The 19,833-nt window shown below is 45.3% G+C and overlaps 1 protein-coding gene across 1 annotated transcript in view; it reads left to right on the top strand.

The window, feature by feature from the left end:
* The window catches only part of LOC138651761 (circularly permutated Ras protein 1-like), a 65,203-nt gene that overhangs the window by 27,955 nt on the left and 17,415 nt on the right, over positions 1 to 19,833 (top strand). Inside the window, exons 10-19 of the mRNA XM_069742231.1 lie at positions 12,516 to 12,590; positions 13,000 to 13,082; positions 13,452 to 13,637; positions 14,276 to 14,329; positions 17,125 to 17,214; positions 17,287 to 17,438; positions 17,556 to 17,637; positions 18,303 to 18,430; positions 18,653 to 18,737; positions 18,882 to 18,988. Of these exons, the coding sequence (XP_069598332.1) occupies positions 12,516 to 12,590; positions 13,000 to 13,082; positions 13,452 to 13,637; positions 14,276 to 14,329; positions 17,125 to 17,214; positions 17,287 to 17,438; positions 17,556 to 17,637; positions 18,303 to 18,430; positions 18,653 to 18,737; positions 18,882 to 18,988 (1,042 nt within the window). The remainder of the gene's footprint in view (positions 1 to 12,515; positions 12,591 to 12,999; positions 13,083 to 13,451; positions 13,638 to 14,275; positions 14,330 to 17,124; positions 17,215 to 17,286; positions 17,439 to 17,555; positions 17,638 to 18,302; positions 18,431 to 18,652; positions 18,738 to 18,881; positions 18,989 to 19,833) is intronic.

The raw sequence follows: 19,833 nt of genomic DNA, 5'->3' as shown, positions 1-19,833 counted from the left end.
ACCACACAGTATGATGGACCCCACACCACACAGTATGATGGACCCCACACCACACAGTATGATGGACACCACACCACACAGTATGATGGACCCCACACCACACAGTATGATGGACCCCACACCACACAGTATGATGGACCCCACACCACACAGTATGATGGACACCACACCACACAGTATGATGGACCCCACAGCCCCCCACACACAGTGTGATGGACCCCACAGCCCCCCACACACAGTATGATGGACCCCACACCACACAGTATGATGGACCCCACAGCCCCCCACACACAGTATGATGGACCCCACACCACACAGTATGATGGACCCCACACCACACAGTATGATGGACCCCACACCACACAGTATGATGGACCCCACAGCCCCCACACACAGTATGATGGACCCCACACCACACAGTATGATGGACCCCACACCACACAGTATGATGGACCCCACACCGCACAGTATGATGAACTGGTGCATAACCAAAAAAGTCATATAGCAAATAGATCAATGGCTGCAAAATTTTCTGTGCTAAAGCAAGGAAATGTGCGATACATGAAATGGGAATAGCATAATGGATGGGTACCTGAGCTGACTGCCTAGTGTGAACACTTACCTATGGCTAATAAAATGGTAAAGCCTGTTCTGAGATTACCTTGACGTTTGGTGGATGGGCTCACAACTTTTGGCCAAATCTTGTGCTAAGAATCTCATGTGTTTTTTCATAAATTTCACAAGCCATTATGCTATTCCCATTTCATGTATCGCACATTTTCTTGCTTTAGCACAGAAAATTTTGAGTGCAGCCATTAATCTATTTGCTATATGACTTTTTTGGTTATGCACCAGTTCAGACTAGATTGCTGTTCAGTCAGTTTTCCTATATTTACTATGTACTATTTTTTCTGACTTGAACGCCCCGCCCTTCACCATGCTGTGATTTTAATTACATCCAAACACAGTTGGTTCTGAGCTTCCTATAAAAGCAGGCTTTACCACGTTATTAGCCATAGGTAAGTGTTCGCACTAGGCAGTCAGCTCAGGTACCCATCCGTTCTGAGATTACCTTGACGTTTGGTGGATGGGCTCACAACTTTTGGCCAAATCTTGTGCTAAAATTTTGAGTGCAGCCATGGACCCCACAGCCCCCCACACACAGTATGATGGACCCCACACCACACAGTATGATGGACCCCACACCACACAGTATGATGGACCCCACAGCCCCCCCAAACACAGTATGATGGACCCCACACCACACAGTATGATGGACCCCACAGCCCCCCACACAGTATGATGGACCCCACACCACACAGTATGATGGACCCCACAGCCCCCCACACACAGTATGATGGACCCCACACCACACAGTATGATGGTCCCCACCCACACACAGTATGATGGACCCCACACCACACAGTATGATGGACCCCACACTGCACAGTATGATGGACCCCACAGCCCCCCACACACAGTATGATGGACCCTACGCCACACAGTATGATGGTCCCCACCCACACACAGTATGATGGTCCCCACCCACACACAGTATGATGGTCCCCACACCGCACAGTATGATGGACCCCACACCGCACAGTATGATGGACCCCACAGCCACCCACACACAGTATGATGGACCCCACACCACACAGTATGATGGTCCCCACACCGCACAGTATGATGGACCCCACACCGCACAGTATGATGGCCCCCAAACCACACAGTATGATGGACCCCACAGCCCCCCACACACAGTATGATGGACCCCACACCACACAGTATGATGGACCCAAAACCACACAGTATGATGGACCCCACACCGCACAATATGATGGACCCCACACCGCACAATATGATGGACCTCACACGGCACAGTATGATGGACCCCAAACCACACAGTATGATGGACCCCACAGCCCCCCACACACAGTATGATGGACCCAAAACCACACAGTATGATGGACCCCACACCGCGCAGTATGATGGACCCCACACCGCACAGTATGATGGACCCCACACCACACAGTATGATGGACCCCACACCGCACAGTATGATGGACCCCACACCACACAGTATGATGGACCCCACACCACACAGTATGATGGACCCCACACCACACAGTATGATGGACCCCACACCGCACAGTATGATGGACCCCACACCGCACAGTATGATGGACCCCACACTGCACAGTATGATGGACCCCACAGCCCCCCACACAGTATGATGAACCCCATAGCCCCCCTCACATAGTATGATGGACCCCACACTACACAGTATGATGGACCCCACAGCCCCCCCCCCATACACAGTATGATGAACACAGTTCCCTACACAGTAAGATATATCCATAGCCCCCCCCAAAACACACACACACACACAGTATGATGGTTCACACAGCTCCCCAAAATGTATGATGAATGCCACAACTCCCCACACACACACACACACAGGGTTATGAACTCCACAACTCCCAAACCATGCAATATGATGGACCCCACAGCCCCCACACACAGTATGAAGGATAACACCGATCCCTACACACAGTATGTCTCCATAGGACTTCACACACACAGTATGATGGACCCCACGGCCCCCCCTCACACAGTATGATGGACTCCACACCACATATGAAGGACCCCACAGCCCTCACACACAGCATGAAAGACTCTACAGCTTTCCACACACATTACAAAAGAACCGGAGTATACTCTCATAAGGTATAAATATAGAAGAAAATATATATATATGTATATAGAGCCAGACAGTCTACAAATAGTAATGTTCAAAAGTGAATATTTATTAGACACATAGCTCTTAATACAGTACAAAAAACGGCTAAAAAAAGCCCAAATGTTACAAAAACATGATAAGACGACGAGGGAAAACACACATATATAAAACAGCGTCAGTCTACCGAAAAAAGTCCATCCCTATATGTAGGTTCAGGAATGTGGGTTACAATCCGACATCTCATAAACAGAGATAAAAAGTAATCACCCAGAGAGCCTCTATGTATATGTGAACCCTAGCTGGTGACTCTAAAGTCACTACATTCATCGGACACTACATGCAAAGTGCTTACCCATGTGGGAAAAGGACAGGGAGAGACCACGGCAGGCTGAATGGAACGGCCCCAACGCGCGTTTCGCGACGATGGCTTCCTCAGGGGACCATAGTAAATGTACCACCGGTGCCCGATTTAAATAGAACAATTAGACGCCGCCTTAATTGCTCCAAAGACGCCGCGCGAGGTTCGGCGCATGCGCAGTGCTGCCCACGGCGCCCGACGCCACATCCGGCCGTCCGGGCCTCGGCGCGGGTCAAGGAAAACATTTCCTCTGACGTCAAAGACCCGCGCCGGGTCCTAAGGATGCCTTTAGTGACGCGGGTATATCCGGGACTACACCGCGCAGGCGCGCGGCGCGGCGGCCATGTTGCTTACTGGACAAAGTGTGGGCAAGCGTCAGAGGGCACCAGTGAGTATGAAAACTGCGGGGATGCAATATAAAAACATAAGAACAGACAAAACTCAGTGACATGGAGAGGAGTAAAAAAAGAAAAGGAGGAATAGAGCATATATCAGGATAGAGCATATATCAATGAAATTATCGAGACAACCACAATGAAGCACATAAGTTGATGAAATGTCGAAGGTTCTAGTCCAGAATATGTATGTTCCAAAAAAGTGCTTCACAGGCCATGTCTGGATGTATATTCATTTTATCATCGATTGCTCAGGCCCCATCCATCCATACCCATATGAGAAGAATTGTGATCAGAAACACAAAGATGATTGGACCCACATGTCACTGTATAGAAATAAAAAACATAAGACAAAAAGTGATTAAAATGCAACAACCCAGCACGCGGGAGAACACTGGCGACGCGAGAAATATCGCCTAGATTACCAAGTGGCACATAACTCCACCATTATGTTATACTATGTTGACATAAATAACGGAAACGGTTTCATAGGGTCAAAAGGCCATGAAGGAGATGCAGCAAAACAAAAAATAAAGATATATAAATTTAAAGATCTAATCACAGAAAAGGGGAAAAGGACAGATGTTCATTCAGCCCGTGCGGAGACATCGTGCCCAAAGTGACGATCCAACGGCACTCCAACTGCGCCAAAATGCGTTTACGGTCACCCCCTCTGATGCCACAGTGCACCCGGTCTATGCCCCGCACTTTAAAAGAAGCGGGGTCACAGCCGTGGCGCAGCCTGAAGTGCCGAGGGACCGTCTTCAATTCAGCCAAATCCACCACATTTTTGGCAGCAATGATGTCACGCACGTGCTCTCTTGTCCTTACCCTGAGTTCGCGAGACGTAAGTCCCACATAGATCAGATTACAGGCACAGACGGCGTAGTACACCACATGGGTGGTATTACATGTGATGTAATTGGTAATACGGTACTCTTTGTCCCCGCTGGCTGACACAAAAGATGTTGCTCTTGTGAAATTACGACAAGCCATGCATGAACCGCATGGGAAAAAACCCCATCTCTGTTTGGTTGGCCCAAAGGGGGTTGCTGGTGCCGCCACATAGTGACTTCTTGTCAAGATGTCTTTTAGGTTTCTACCCCTTCTCGCTGTTAGGAGAGGGTGATCAGGAATCAGTTTTTTCAAAGTAGGTTCTGTCTTAAGGATAGACCAATGCTTAGATAAGATGTTCCGAATAGACCCCCACTGATCATTAAATGTTGTGATGAAACGTATGGGTTGTTCCCCCCCTAGACCTATTTCCTGTTGTACAGAGAAGTTGTTCTCTCGGTATTCTCTTGGCCCGCAGGTAGCCCTGTTTAATATTCCTGTTGCTGTACCCCCTCTCCCGGAACCTGCTGGAGAGGTCACGGGCCTGGGCCTCAAACATTCCATCCAACGAGCAAATCCTCTTCATACGTAAAAATTGTCCTATAGGGACAGCCCGTATTGTCGAGGATATATGTGCACTTGATGCGTGTAATAGTGCATTTACCGATCATAAAGCACGTGAGAAAGCATGGTTAACAAAACTTGATGAGTTGTTTGGGGGTGAACCACCTGCGGTTCCCAATACAAGGGAGACAGGCGACGTGATTACCAAACTTAAAAATCTATATAATCGCAAGACACGGATTTGGTGGAACAAGTCTTTCCTGGAACGGTATATTGATAAGGGGCTAATACCAAGAGGCCTGAGAGTCCAAGTGTTCCCGTCTTTTTCTATTGACGATGAGAGCTTTAAGGGGGAATGGGAGGACTTTGCTACAGCATGCTCAAGGGGCTTCATGGGACTACTTATTAAGTCCAATGCCGCCTCTTTGAGCGAATTAGAAATTGAAATCAATACGGTACAGGCAGAGCTGTCAAACAAACTGAGCAATGAGGCCATGGTGAAGCTCAATAAAGAATTGGAAAGTGACTTTTCCAAATGGGAGAAGGAGATAGTGGCTTCCAAAAGTAAAAAGTACCAACGAGATATTTTGGATTTCTCCAATAGCCGAGTGTATAGATGGAGGAAGAAGCAAGTTGCACCCTCCACCATACCAAGATCCCATCGTAACTCCTTCTCCTCAGCTTCATCAATGGATGAGGAGATGCCCGCTGGCAGCTATTCCATTGCTCAACAGAATTTATGCCTGGGTTTGGGCAAAAACGCCTATAGAAAAGGTCCAACATATAACAAGAGGAAATTGACTCCTACACAATCGTTGGAAAAGAAACCTAAAACAACTACTAATCTGGAGGTAATTAACCTCTCGGGGCATGTCTTGTCCAAATCACAGGAGGAAGTGTTGAAATTAGGCTTAACATTTGTTCCCACTAATGGTTTTAATTATTTTGTAGCCATGAAGGATTTGCAGCTTTTTTTACGGAAGGTGGTACTTCGCAAATTGCATGCGAAACCCACAGGCACAGACGGCCTAGACACCACTATGGATCGTGACACACTGGCTATCCTGGAGGAGCTTGAGAGTGAAGGCGCTATTACTACTCAAGGTACATTTCCTACCTCTGTCGTGCCGAGGTCATCCACGTTCCCTCCCTTTTCTTTATGCCCCCAAATTGAGATTTTTAACAAACTGGTCCTGAATGACTTTAAGGCCATCTCACAATGTAGGAGGCGTGATAATTTAACGAGATCTCAACGTCAGGCTCTGAAAGAATTAAGATCCATCAAAGATGTGGTCATTAAGCCTGCAGATAAGGGGGGGAACGTGGTGATCTGGCCGACAGACATGTACGAAAGGGAAGCCTTTCGGCAACTTAGGGATAGAGAGGGATATACACCCTTGCCCAGTAATCCGTTGGGGACTTTTTCAAAACTCTTGTATGAGATTCTAGATAGGGCGTTTCAACAGGGGATTATTCCCAAAAAAATATTTGATGGGCTATATGTTAGGGCTCCAGTTATTCCGACCCTGTATCTCCTGCCAAAAGTCCATAAGGACTCCATCACACCTCCTGGACGTCCTATTGTCTCTGGCATGGGAGGGCTTTGCGACCCAGCTTGTAAATTTATTGAATATTATCTTCATCCGCTGGTGGAGACGCTGCCCTCCTATGTCAGAGACACTACTGACGTCCTGAGGAAATTGGATGGCCTGGTGATGGAGCCAGATATGCTTCTTGCGACAATCGACGTGGAGTCGTTGTATACGAGCATTGGCCACACAGATGGCATTAGGGCCGCAAGATTCTATCTGGAATCCAGTAATTTAAATCCTGAGCTGTGCTCCCTCGTCCTGGAGCTGCTGGAGTTTATATTGACACATAATTTCTTTGTCTTTAAGGATCGTTATTTTTTACAACAGCGCGGCACTGCGATGGGCGCGGCGTGTGCGCCATCGTACGCAAACCTCTTTCTCGGGTTTTGGGAGAGGGAGGTTTTCGGGGATGGCGCATGCGCCGCTTCCCAGGCGCAGTGCTGGTATCGCTATATTGATGACGTTCTTTTAATTTGGCAGGGTGGCGAGCCTGGGCTTCGGCATTTCATCCATGAGCTCAATCAGAATCCATACAACATCAGACTCACATACAAGATTGCTTCGAAAGTCATTGACTTTCTGGATGTCAAGATTCTGATTGATGACTCAGGGATGCTACAAACCGATGTTTTCCGTAAGGAAACATCGGTAAATGCACTATTACACGCATCAAGTGCACATATATCCTCGACAATACGGGCTGTCCCTATAGGACAATTTTTACGTATGAAGAGGATTTGCTCGTTGGATGGAATGTTTGAGGCCCAGGCCCGTGACCTCTCCAGCAGGTTCCGGGAGAGGGGGTACAGCAACAGGAATATTAAACAGGGCTATCTGCGGGCCAAGAGAATACCGAGAGAACAACTTCTCTGTACAACAGGAAATAGGTCTAGGGGGGAACAACCCATACGTTTCATCACAACATTTAATGATCAGTGGGGGTCTATTCGGAACATCTTATCTAAGCATTGGTCTATCCTTAAGACAGAACCTACTTTGAAAAAACTGATTCCTGATCACCCTCTCCTAACAGCGAGAAGGGGTAGAAACCTAAAAGACATCTTGACAAGAAGTCACTATGTGGCGGCACCAGCAACCCCCTTTGGGCCAACCAAACAGAGATGGGGTTTTTTCCCATGCGGTTCATGCATGGCTTGTCGTAATTTCACAAGAGCAACATCTTTTGTGTCAGCCAGCGGGGACAAAGAGTACCGTATTACCAATTACATCACATGTAATACCACCCATGTGATGTACTACGCCGTCTGTGCCTGTAATCTGATCTATGTGGGACTTACGTCTCGCGAACTCAGGGTAAGGACAAGAGAGCACGTGCGTGACATCATTGCTGCCAAAAATGTGGTGGATTTGGCTGAATTGAAGACGGTCCCTCGGCACTTCAGGCTGCGCCACGGCTGTGACCCCGCTTCTTTTAAAGTGCGGGGCATAGACCGGGTGCACTGTGGCATCAGAGGGGGTGACCGTAAACGCATTTTGGCGCAGTTGGAGTGCCGTTGGATCGTCACTTTGGGCACGATGTCTCCGCACGGGCTGAATGAACATCTGTCCTTTTCCCCTTTTCTGTGATTAGATCTTTAAATTTATATATCTTTATTTTTTGTTTTGCTGCATCTCCTTCACGGCCTTTTGACCCTATGAAACCGTTTCCGTTATTTATGTCAACATAGTATAACATAATGGTGGAGTTATGTGCCACTTGGTAATCTAGGCGATATTTCTCGCGTCGCCAGTGTTCTCCCGCGTGCTGGGTTGTTGCATTTTAATCACTTTTTGTCTTATGTTTTTTATTTCTATACAGTGACATGTGGGTCCAATCATCTTTGTGTTTCTGATCACAATTCTTCTCATATGGGTATGGATGGATGGGGCCTGAGCAATCGATGATAAAATGAATATACATCCAGACATGGCCTGTGAAGCACTTTTTTGGAACATACGTATTCTGGACTAGAACCTTCGACATTTCATCAACTTATGTGCTTCATTGTGGTTGTCTCGATAATTTCATTGATATATGCTCTATCCTGATATATGCTCTATTCCTCCTTTTCTTTTTTTACTCCTCTCCATGTCACTGAGTTTTGTCTGTTCTTATGTTTTTATATTGCATCCCCGCAGTTTTCATACTCACTGGTGCCCTCTGACGCTTGCCCACACTTTGTCCAGTAAGCAACATGGCCGCCGCGCCGCGCGCCTGCGCGGTGTAGTCCCGGATATACCCGCGTCACTAAAGGCATCCTTAGGACCCGGCGCGGGTCTTTGACGTCAGATGAAATGTTTTCCTTGACCCACGCCGAGGCCCGGACGGCCGGATGTGGCGGCGGGCGCCGTGGGCAGCACTGCGCATGCGCCGAACCTCGCGCGGCGTCTTTGGAGCAATTAAGGCGGCATCTAATTGTTCTATTTAAATCGGGCACCGGTGGTACATTTACTAAGGTCCCCTGAGGAAGCCATCGTCGCGAAACGCGCGTTGGGGCCGTTCCATTCAGCCTGCCGTGGTCTCTCCCTGTCCTTTTCCCACATGGGTAAGCACTTTGCATGTAGTGTCCGATGAATGTAGTGACTTTAGAGTCACCAGCTAGGGTTCACATATACATAGAGGCTCTCTGGGTGATTACTTTTTATCTCTGTTTATGAGATGCCGGATTGTAACCCACATTCCTGAACCTACATATAGGGATGGACTTTTTTCGGTAGACTGACGCTGTTTTATATATGTGTGTTTTCCCTCGTCGTCTTATCATGTTTTTGTAACATTTGGGCTTTTTTTAGCCGTTTTTTTGTACTGTATTAAGAGCTATGTGTCTAATAAATATTCACTTTTGAACATTACTATTTGTAGACTGTCTGGCTCTATATATATATATATTTTCTTCTATATTTATACCTTATGAGAGTATACTCCGGTTCTTTTGTAGGTTTAAAATGTTTGGTGGAGTCGCAGTTGCGCTCTCATTTTTTGGTCATACATTATAGGACCATATTTACTTGATGTATACCCAATATGTCAGTCCCTGTTAAGCTTTCCACACACAGTATGATGGACCCCGCAGCCCCCATACACAGTATGATGAACAAAGTTCTCTACACACAGAATATCTCCATAACCCCCCAAAACACACACACACACACACACACACACACTATGATGGTTCACACAGCTCTCCAAAATGTATGATGAATGCCATAGCCCCCATACACAGCGTTATGAACCCCACAGTTCCCAGACCATACAATATGATGGACTCCAAAGCCCCCACACACACAGTATGAAGGATAACACAGATCCCTACACACAGTATGATGTCTCCATAGGACCCCACACACACAGTATGATTGACCCCACACACACAGTATGAAGGATAACACAGATCCCTACACACAGTATGATGTCTCCATAGGACCCCACACCACACAGTATGATGGACCCCACACCGCACAGTATGATGGACCCCACAGCCCCCCACACAGTATGATGGACCCCACAGCCCCCCACACACAGTATGATGGTCCCCACACCGCACAGTATGATGGTCCCCACACTGCACAGTATGATGGACCCCACACCACACAGTATGATGGACCCCACACCACACAGTATGATGGACCCCACAGCCCCCCCAAACACAGTATGATGGACCCCACAGCCCCCCCACACAGTATGATGGACCCCACAGCCCCCCACACACAGTATGATGGACCCCACACCACACAGTATGATGGTCCCCACACCGCACAGTATGATGGACCCCACACCGCACAGCATGATGGACCCCACACCACACAGTATGATGGACCCCACACCACACAGTATGATGGACCCAAAACCAAACAGTATGATGGACCCCACACCGCACAGTATGATGGACCCCACACCGCACAGTATGATGGACCCCAAACCACACAGTATGATGGACCCCAAACCACACAGTATGATGGACCCCACAGCCCCCCACACACAGTATGATGGACCCCACACCACACAGTATGATGGACCCAAAACCACACAGTATGATGGACCCCACACCGCACAGCATGATGGACCCCACACCGCACAGTATGATGGACCCCACACCACACAGTATGATGGACCCCACACCACACGGTATGATGGACCCCACACTGCACAGTATGATGGACCCCACAGCCCCCCTCACACAGTATGATGGACCCCACACTACACAGTATGATGGAACCCACACCACACAGTATGATGGACCCCACAGCCCCCTCATACACAGTATAATGAACACAGTTCCCTACACAGTAAGATATATCCATAGCCCCCCCCCCCACCAAAACATGATGGTTCACACAGCTCCCCAAAATGTATGATGAATGCCACAACCACCACCCCCACACACACACACAGGGTTATGAACTCCACAGCTCCCAAACCATGCAATATGATGGACCCCACAGCCCCCACACACAGTATGAAGGATAACACCGATCCCTACACACAGTATGTCTCCATAGGACTTCACACACACAGTATGATGGACCCCACGGCCCCCCCTCACACAGTATGATGGACTCCACACCACATGGTATGATGGAGCCCACACCACATATGAAGGACCACACAGCCCTCACACACAGTATGAAAGACACCACAGCTTTCCACACACAGTATGATGGACCCCACAGCCCCCACACACAGTATTATGAACAAAGTTCTCTACACACAGAATATCTCCATAACCCCCCAAAACACACACACACTATGATGGTTCACACAGCTCCCCAAAATGTATGATGAATGCCACAGCCCCCATGCACAGCGTTATGAACCCCACAGTTCCCAGACCATACAATATGATGGACCCCACAGCCCCCACACACAGTATGAAGGATAACACAGATCCCTACACACAGTATGATGTCTCCATAGGACCCCACACACACAGTATGATGGACCACACAGCCCCCCCTCACACAGTATGATGGACTCCACACCACATGGTATGATGGACCCCACACTGCACAGTATGATGGACCCCACACTGCACAGTATGGGCCCTACAGCCCCCCACACAGTATGATGAACCCCACAGCCCCCCTCACACAGTATGATGGACCACACACTACACAGTATGATGGAACCCACAGCCCCCACACACAGTATGAAGGATAACACAGATCCCTACACAAAGTATGATGTCTCCTTAGGACCCCACACACACACAGTATGATGGACCACCACACAATTCCCTTCACGGTATGATGTTCCCACAGCACCCAACACACACAGTATGACGTCTCTGTGAGAGAGGACCAGGGCCGTAGTCGTGGCTGAGACTGGTGGTCTTTGCGGAACCTGGCCTCCTGTCACATAAAACAATGTTCTTTTTTAAAGGTACTTGCCTCTCTGTTATCCGTACTTTCCGGATCTTTTCTGAGCTGTTTCAGGCTCCGTTCACGTGAATTCACCCGTACCCATACCCACAGTATGACAGACCCCACAGCCCCCACACACAGTATGATAGACAACACAGTCCCCCACACAGTATAATGGACCGTACCGCTCCCCACACACAGCAGATGGACCCCACAAGTGCCCACCCAATATGATGGATCCCATAGCCCCTCGTACACACAGTATGATAAACAATACAGCTCCCTACACATAATATGATGGCCCCACCGCCTCACACATGCAGTATGATGTACCCCACAGCTCCCTTGACATAGTATGATGGCCCCACATCCACCCACACAAGTACTGACCAATAAGTTAAAAAAAAAACTACTCACCTATCCACGCTCCCTCGATGCTTCACTCTGCGTACTGACACGCTGCGCAGCAGGCACAATCTAGTGACATCATTGCTGACTCATACACGCAGGGACAGAGAGCTGACGGGTGGACCTGGAGACTTGCTCCCACACTAAGTTTTGATTAGTGCAGCTTTATTTTTCAGATTTTTATTTATTTTTATCTGTACTTGTGTCACCTCTGTTCAGTTTTAGGTTAATATGTGTTTTTTTTAAATCTTTATTAACCGTAGTTCTTCCGACTGAACGGCTACCAGCCAACTGCAACATCCTACTTCTGAACATAGGAAAGATGGTCGACGACTCTGGTGAGAGGATGGAATATTTATTCTGTGATTTTCTAGAAAAGGGCGGCACATGATATGAACAATACAGGAGCAGACCTCCACATAGTCACAATCACTACTTTTTTTTACGCCAGGAGTTATAGTTTGAAGCTATATGACCTGAGAATTTTTTATAAACTTCATGAAAGCTTTGGGGCTGTCAAAAGTACCATTCAAACCTGGGCAGATGCCATGGGCCATGGGAATCGGGGTGAACCTGGACAATGTTTGTCAAACTAAGGCTCGAATAAAGAACGGCTGCCGGTGACTCTGTTGCCCAACGGCCTCAATACACCTGGAAATGGCCCTCGGGCAACCGAGATGAGTGACGGTGTGAGACTCTTACTGACAGATCAATAATCTCTTATCAACACTTTTCTTTTTTCCTAAGATAATCATATCCGAGAAGCCCCATTACTCTGCAGTCGTTGTTCTGCCGCCTGTTCGAGTCTTAACAATGTGGATAATGCCAAAGTGAGTAACAGAAAACACGATATGGTCAAAAGTATGTGCCCCCTGCACATTACATCCATAGGCTGTAATGTAGAGTCGTTCCCCATTTGCAGCTATAAGGCTCCTGCTCTTCTGGGAGGGTTTTCTAAAAGATTGCAGTATGGTGGGAGGCTGTATATTATACACCAGGGGTAAGGGGCTGGATGTAATACACCAGGGGGCACTGGGGCTGAATCAAAAACCTGATTTCAATGATTAAGACATGCGTCCAATACTTTTCTCCATACAGTGAAATAATAACGTAGGAAGACCAGAAAAAGGACTAATAGAAAATGTAACATTTTTCACCTCCCACTTTATTGTGTTTTTTATTCATTCTTTTTCCCGCAGACTTGGACTTGTGTTTTTTGTGCTGCTGAAAATCTCTTGTCCGGAGATACCAGATTTGAGAGCCGAGAAGAGGGAGATGACGTCTATGCCGGAGACCCCCGGTCTGAGAATGAGTACTCATTTGCTGACCAAACCATGATCATTTTCTGCATTGATATATCGGGGAGCATGAGTGTGACCTCAGAGGTGAGAACTGGGGATCATTTCCTCTTTATTTTTTATCCTTATGTTTATTTGTGCTGTCTTCCCCTTCATCAGCTTATCTAAATGGGGGAGTCTGAAACAAGTCTGTGTAGAAAGGACAGGCAGTGTATTGTATAGCAAATCCTAGATGTAACTTTGCTGTGCTGGAAATCGACGTGAATACTTTTCTGCCCAATGATGACAGAAGTATTCTGGGAGTGATATCTTTATTGGCTAACCAGAAAATAATATGTTTGCAAGCTTTCAGAGCACAGAGGCTCCTTCTTCAGGCATCATTACAGATAGATTAATAAGAAAAAAGCACAATATTTAAAGAACAGTACAGCAGGACATTTGTTAGGGGGTGGGAAGTGTGTCCTGCTGTACTGTTCTTTAAATATTGTGCTTTTTTCTTATTAATCTATCTGTAATCTTGCCTGAAGAAGGAGCCTCTGTGCTCCGAAAGCTTGCAAACATATTATTTTCTGGTTAGTTAATAAAGGTATCACTCCCAGAATACTTCTGTCATCATTGGGCAGAAACATATTCACATCGATTTTTCTGGCTAACACGGTACCACAATACAATTTGTTATTGTACATCTGGGCTGGAAATGTAATTCTTTAATGTTCCTATTGCAGGTGACACAAGAGCAGAGCAATGACTATAATGTAGTCTACAAATCAAGAATGGAGGTAAAGAACATTATGCACAATGTGGTTTATAGAAGAGCGCCACCTCTGGTGTCATTTAAGAAATACACGAGTAATTAGTTTGGGGTGGGAAAAATTACAATAAAGAACAGCAAGAGAAATGATAGACAAGGAGAATGTATATTATAGGAAAAGATGAGCTTTCTGTGTTACACAGCTGACACCTGCCTGCAACAGCAGCGATCAGAGTTCTTACATTGCAAAGCTCCAGTTACTGCTATTAATCCCTTAAATGCCGACATCAATTTCTGACAGCAGAATTTAAGGCGTACCCATTTTGTGTGCCCATCGGACCGCGCGCAACATGATCATAGACTGCAGATGACTGCAATGCTGGTACTCCTGTGAAGCCCAGCCACGGACTGGGCTTCATAGGAAACTTTATTTTTAGCTATATATTGAAATACAGTTGTATTGAAGTATGTAGAATAAGTCATCGGATGATTGCAACTCTAAGGAATCTAAAAAAAAAAAAAGGAAAAAAAAGTTTAAAAAAATGTAAATCTCCCTTTTTTTCTTCATTAAAAATAAACACAATCGGTATCACCGCATGCGTAAAAGTCTAATTTATCTAAATACAAGTTTATTTAACCTATAAAGCAAAAATGAAAAAAAAAAAAATATCGAAATGCAAGATTTGCTGTTTTGTAGTTGCCACATTTCCCATAAAAAATGAATACGTACACCAAAATGGTATAAATAAAAATAACTTGCTTGTCACACACAAAAGACAAGCTCCATTGATGGAGAATTAAAAAAACTAAATGTTATGAGTCTTAGAAAATGGCGATACCAACAAAATTTTTATTTTTACAAATTTCTGATATTTTTTTAACCGCTAAAATAAAAGATAACTATAAAAGTTTGGTATTGTTGTGTTTATACTCACCTGATGATTCCTGTTAACGGGTCATTTTTTACTATGCAATGAACACTGTAAAAAGAAATCCCAAACACAAAGGAGGAATTGCATTTTGTTTTTGTTTTTTTCTGTATCTCACCCACCTGGGATTTTTTTTAGGAAAAATAAGTAGTAGCAAAAAGAAATAGTTATTGATCTCAAGAAAGACTTAGATTATTAATGATTGTGTAAGGAGGATGTGGCTAAATATTGAACTAGTCTGACTGCCAATTGGGATCATTCGCAAAGGAATTTTTACAACACAACAGAAAGATTAATAACTTTGCAAAGACTGAACAACAGTGGTGTGACTATAGTTACTTGATTCCGGTTGCAAAATTTGGACCTGGTCCTCAATCTGTATGTTGGACAAACGTATGGGACCTTGTAGCATGCTAGTTCCTAAAAAGACAAATGCTTGTTCGGCCCCCCGTGTAATAATGTCCCCCGTCCTGGCTTCTGCCTGTAATAATATCCCCTGTCCTGGACCCATTACAGTAATAATATCCCCTGTCCTGGGCTCTTCCAGTACTAATGTCCCCCATCCTGGAACCCTTCTGGAATAATGTTGCCCATCCTGGGCCCGTTCCAGGAATAATATCCCTGTCCTGGGCTCTTCCTGTACTAATGTCCCCCATCCTGGAACCCATCTGGGAATAATGTTGCCCATCCTGGGCCCGTTCCAGGATTAATATCCCCTGTCCTGTGTTCTTCCACGAATAATGTCCACTGTCCTGGGCTCTTCCACGAATAATGGCCACTGTCCTGGGCTCTTCCACGAATAATGGCCACTGTCCTGGTCCCTTCCAGTTATAATGTCCGTCTTCCTGGGCCCCTTCTAGAAATAATGTCCTCCATCCTGGGCCCCTTCCAGTAATAATGTCCCCATCCTGAGCCCTTTATTTAATTTCATACATTATGAGTCCCATCCTATTATAATAATAATGTCCTTTATCCTGGCGTTTTCCAGTAATAGTGTCCTTCACCCTGGCCCCCTCCATTAATAATGTCCCGATCCTGGAACCTTGCAGTAATAATGTTCCTTTTCCTGAGCCCCGTCTAGGAATAATGTCCCCCATCCTGAGCCCCTTGCAGTAATAATGTCCCCTGTCTTGAGCTCTTCCACTAAGTGTCCCCATCCTGGTCCTTTCTAGTAATAATGTCCCTCATCCTGGGCCCTTTATTTAATAATATCACCCCTTCTGGGTCCCATCCTATAATAATGTCCTTCATCCTGGCCCCTTCCAGTAGTAATGTCCGCAGCCTGGATCCTTCCAGAAATAATGACCCTCCATCCTGAGCTCCATCCTGGGGCCTTTCCGTTCTTTTCTTAGCTTATCTTATAAAGAAACAAACCATTATTTTTACCTTACCCTGCTCCAATGACATGCTTTGCCCTCCTCTATAGCCAGCACAAAAGTATGCAGCGGACATCGGCCTTCCGGCATGGGCAGCGCATAACAACACTGCCATGCACAATCTGTCACAGACAAGCCGACGTCTGCTGCTGGCCTCTAAATTGGCTGGCGGGGCGGCATGTATTGCAGTGCAGAATGCTCATCCAGGTGAAATTGGGGCTTGCGTCGGTGGTCCCCCCACTTGTCCCCCCAATGTTGAATTGAAAAAAAAAAGTTTAGTTACTCTCTTACATTTTTTCCCTCCTTCCTTTATTTTATCCATGTACCTTCTTCTCCTGGTGACCTCGATGAACACGTCTTTTTTTTTTTAACATAGTAACGGTAGCGGTCAATCAATTTCGACGTCATTTTAAATTTTCCTCTGGTGCATTGTGAATTCCTGGAGTCCACGAAAGTTCTCACCGAGGTCGACGATAATAATGTTCTAACTAACTTTTCTATTTTTTTTTGGCTTTCAGGCTGTTAAATCTGCATTGGGTCAAACGCTAGATTTTCTTCGTCAGCAGCATCCTGGAAAGAGAGTGGCTCTTGTGACCTTCAGTGACCAGGTAATAATACTAGATCTATGCAGGTATCCATAGCCCTCCTTCTTTACTAATGCCAAAAAGTTAATTATCAAGGTGAAGTTATACGGTGACGGCACTAGAGAGCCACAGATCCTGGAGGATGCCGAGCTGTTAGACCCTGACTATCTGAAATCACAGGGTGAAGACCAACCCTTGCCGCACCCACTGATGGAGACTCTGCCCGACCTGAAAGGAAGGATTGAATGGTAAAGTGTTCTTTTCTCACAACGTCTTGTCTCTGTTTAGTAGTTGTCATCATTCAGTGCCATAATTTGTATTAATTACTTAAAATAAATTAATTTGCTTTTTTTTTTTTATTACAGCCTGGAAGAAAAGGGGGCTACAGCGCTGGGGCCTGCAGCTCTGGTTTCAATCGCGATGGCGTCCAAGAGTCCAGGATCCAAGGCAAGCGAGTTGTAGCTTGTAAAGTCGTAGGTTAGCACGAATATGGGATGCAGACGGTTCTGATAACGGAAAGGGTCCAAATTCAGTTCTGCTCCAAAGAAAGACCCTAGTATGGCGTTTAGTAGGGGTCCAGAGGCCCAGGATCTTAACGTTAGTCTTGGATAAAGACCAGATTATTATGTTATACAGATGGGCTCCCGATATTGATTAGGAAGGTGGTACTTCCAACCAAATATTACTTAGGTATTGCTATAAGTTGCTTCCACCATAAGACTGAATTTGCAGCACAACATGAACTCTCGGGGAGGCAGATTTCCTCCTATATTGGACCAGACTTCCAAATACTGGATGAGTGGCTTCAAATGCCTCAAAACTATATTTTAGGGCGCTGTAAAGGGCTATTATTTCAGGAACATAATGTAAATGCCTATATTAGTTATAGCAGGACCACCAGAAACATTATTGTCAGATGCTAATCAATATAAACTCTGCAAATAATAAATATGACACTACCATTTTTTACCACTAGTTGGCACTGTGTAACCATGCTGTTTTGAGGGAAAGAGCAACAAACCTTTCGGGAGGGAGATTCATAAACACTGGAATATATTGGTCTCCTCTATGTTAAATATCAAAATTTAACATGTGTTCTGTCTGTTCTTCAGGTGATAATCTGTACTGATGGCATAGCAAACACTGACCTTGGCAACCTGGAGGACATATCAGAGGAGTACATCTATCAGTCATCCAAGCTTTTCTACAGTAATTTGGGGGACTTGGCTCTTCAGCACAGGTTTGTGTTAAACAGCAAAACTATTATAGTAAAGTATTATCTCCTGTCTCCATTTGCTGTCTATGTCTTCTATTTTACTGATGGGCACAATTTTATTTGCCCAATGTCAGCCCCTTTTCCTCATAAAACATGCTTAACATCTACATCACAGATAATCATTTGAGCTCAGGAATTAAGTTTATTTTTTTAAAGACATTAAATAGTTGCGTTTCTGTCTTTCAGTGTCGTTGTCTCTGTGGTGACAATAGAAGGAACTAACTGCCGATTGCCTGAGCTGGGACTACTAGCAGATAAAACAGGAGGCAAGGTACAATTTATATTTTTTTCTACCATTATGGTTTAATATGATAAAACATGTTAAGCAAATTTTTAAAGAACTGCAACAAAACGTATCTCTTAACTTAAAGAATACTTGGATTTAGATGCGATTCTTATGCTGCCTCCCTCCTAGGTGAATATTGTAAATCCATTCAAGTTGACTAATGAGTTCCAGTCAATCGTAGAAGAAGAAATCATTGCTACTAATGTGAAGATGAAAGTTTTTCTGCCTCAAAGAATGTAAGTCAATCATTTTAACAGCTCAACAAAATGTGGGGTCAGGTTGGTCCCCATGGCGGTACCACAGTTCTACACAAATTGTGTACAAAATTTAAAGTAGTTGGATACATGCAACACATTTTTGGTAAATAATATGTACTAGAATATGGACCAGTTTTGTTTTCTGTTTCACGTTAGATTATTTAATACTTTAAAAAAAAAAGTTATCCAGATCACCATGACGGTACCACATTTCTGTAAAAATAAAATGCGTAATATGCAGCCTATTTCTTGTAACATCATTTATATTAACCCCTTTAGGACCTTTAAAGTACTCATATGTCATGGTCAGGAAGGAGCCCCTGACCTTTTATGTATGGGTACATCATGGCAATCGTGAGGGGCATAGGTGCTCAAATGGTAGATGAGCCCTGGCATCATGGTCCGCAGCGGTGCCCACACTTCCCCTTACTATTTAACCCCCTAAATGCCAAAATTAATAGCAATCACAGCATATAGGAGTGCTCTCCCGCACAATTTGCACACCCGTGACATCATCGCGAGCTGCCAGTCATTGCCATTGCAAACCGAGGTCACATGATGACCCCCAGGTAAGCCAGCTATGGCATGCCTGTTAGACCATGCTGAGACCATGGTCTAAAAGGCGTTCTGTCAGTGTTTTACTCACTGGCAGGTGTAATGCATTGTAATGCTGGTGCATTGCAACGCATTATACCAATAATCAGAATAAAAATTAAAGTCCCACAAAGGGTCTAATGAAAAAAAAAACAGTAAAAAAAATTGTAAAAATATATTTTTTAAAATATTATATATTTATGTAAAAACAAAAATAAACAAAAAAGTGC

Source organism: Ranitomeya imitator, chromosome 10 (genome assembly GCF_032444005.1).
Source record: "Ranitomeya imitator isolate aRanImi1 chromosome 10, aRanImi1.pri, whole genome shotgun sequence".
Lineage (NCBI taxonomy): Eukaryota > Metazoa > Chordata > Amphibia > Anura > Dendrobatidae > Ranitomeya > Ranitomeya imitator.
The sequence above is the reverse complement of the archived record's forward strand: the minus strand, read 5'-3'. Positions and strand labels throughout refer to the sequence as shown.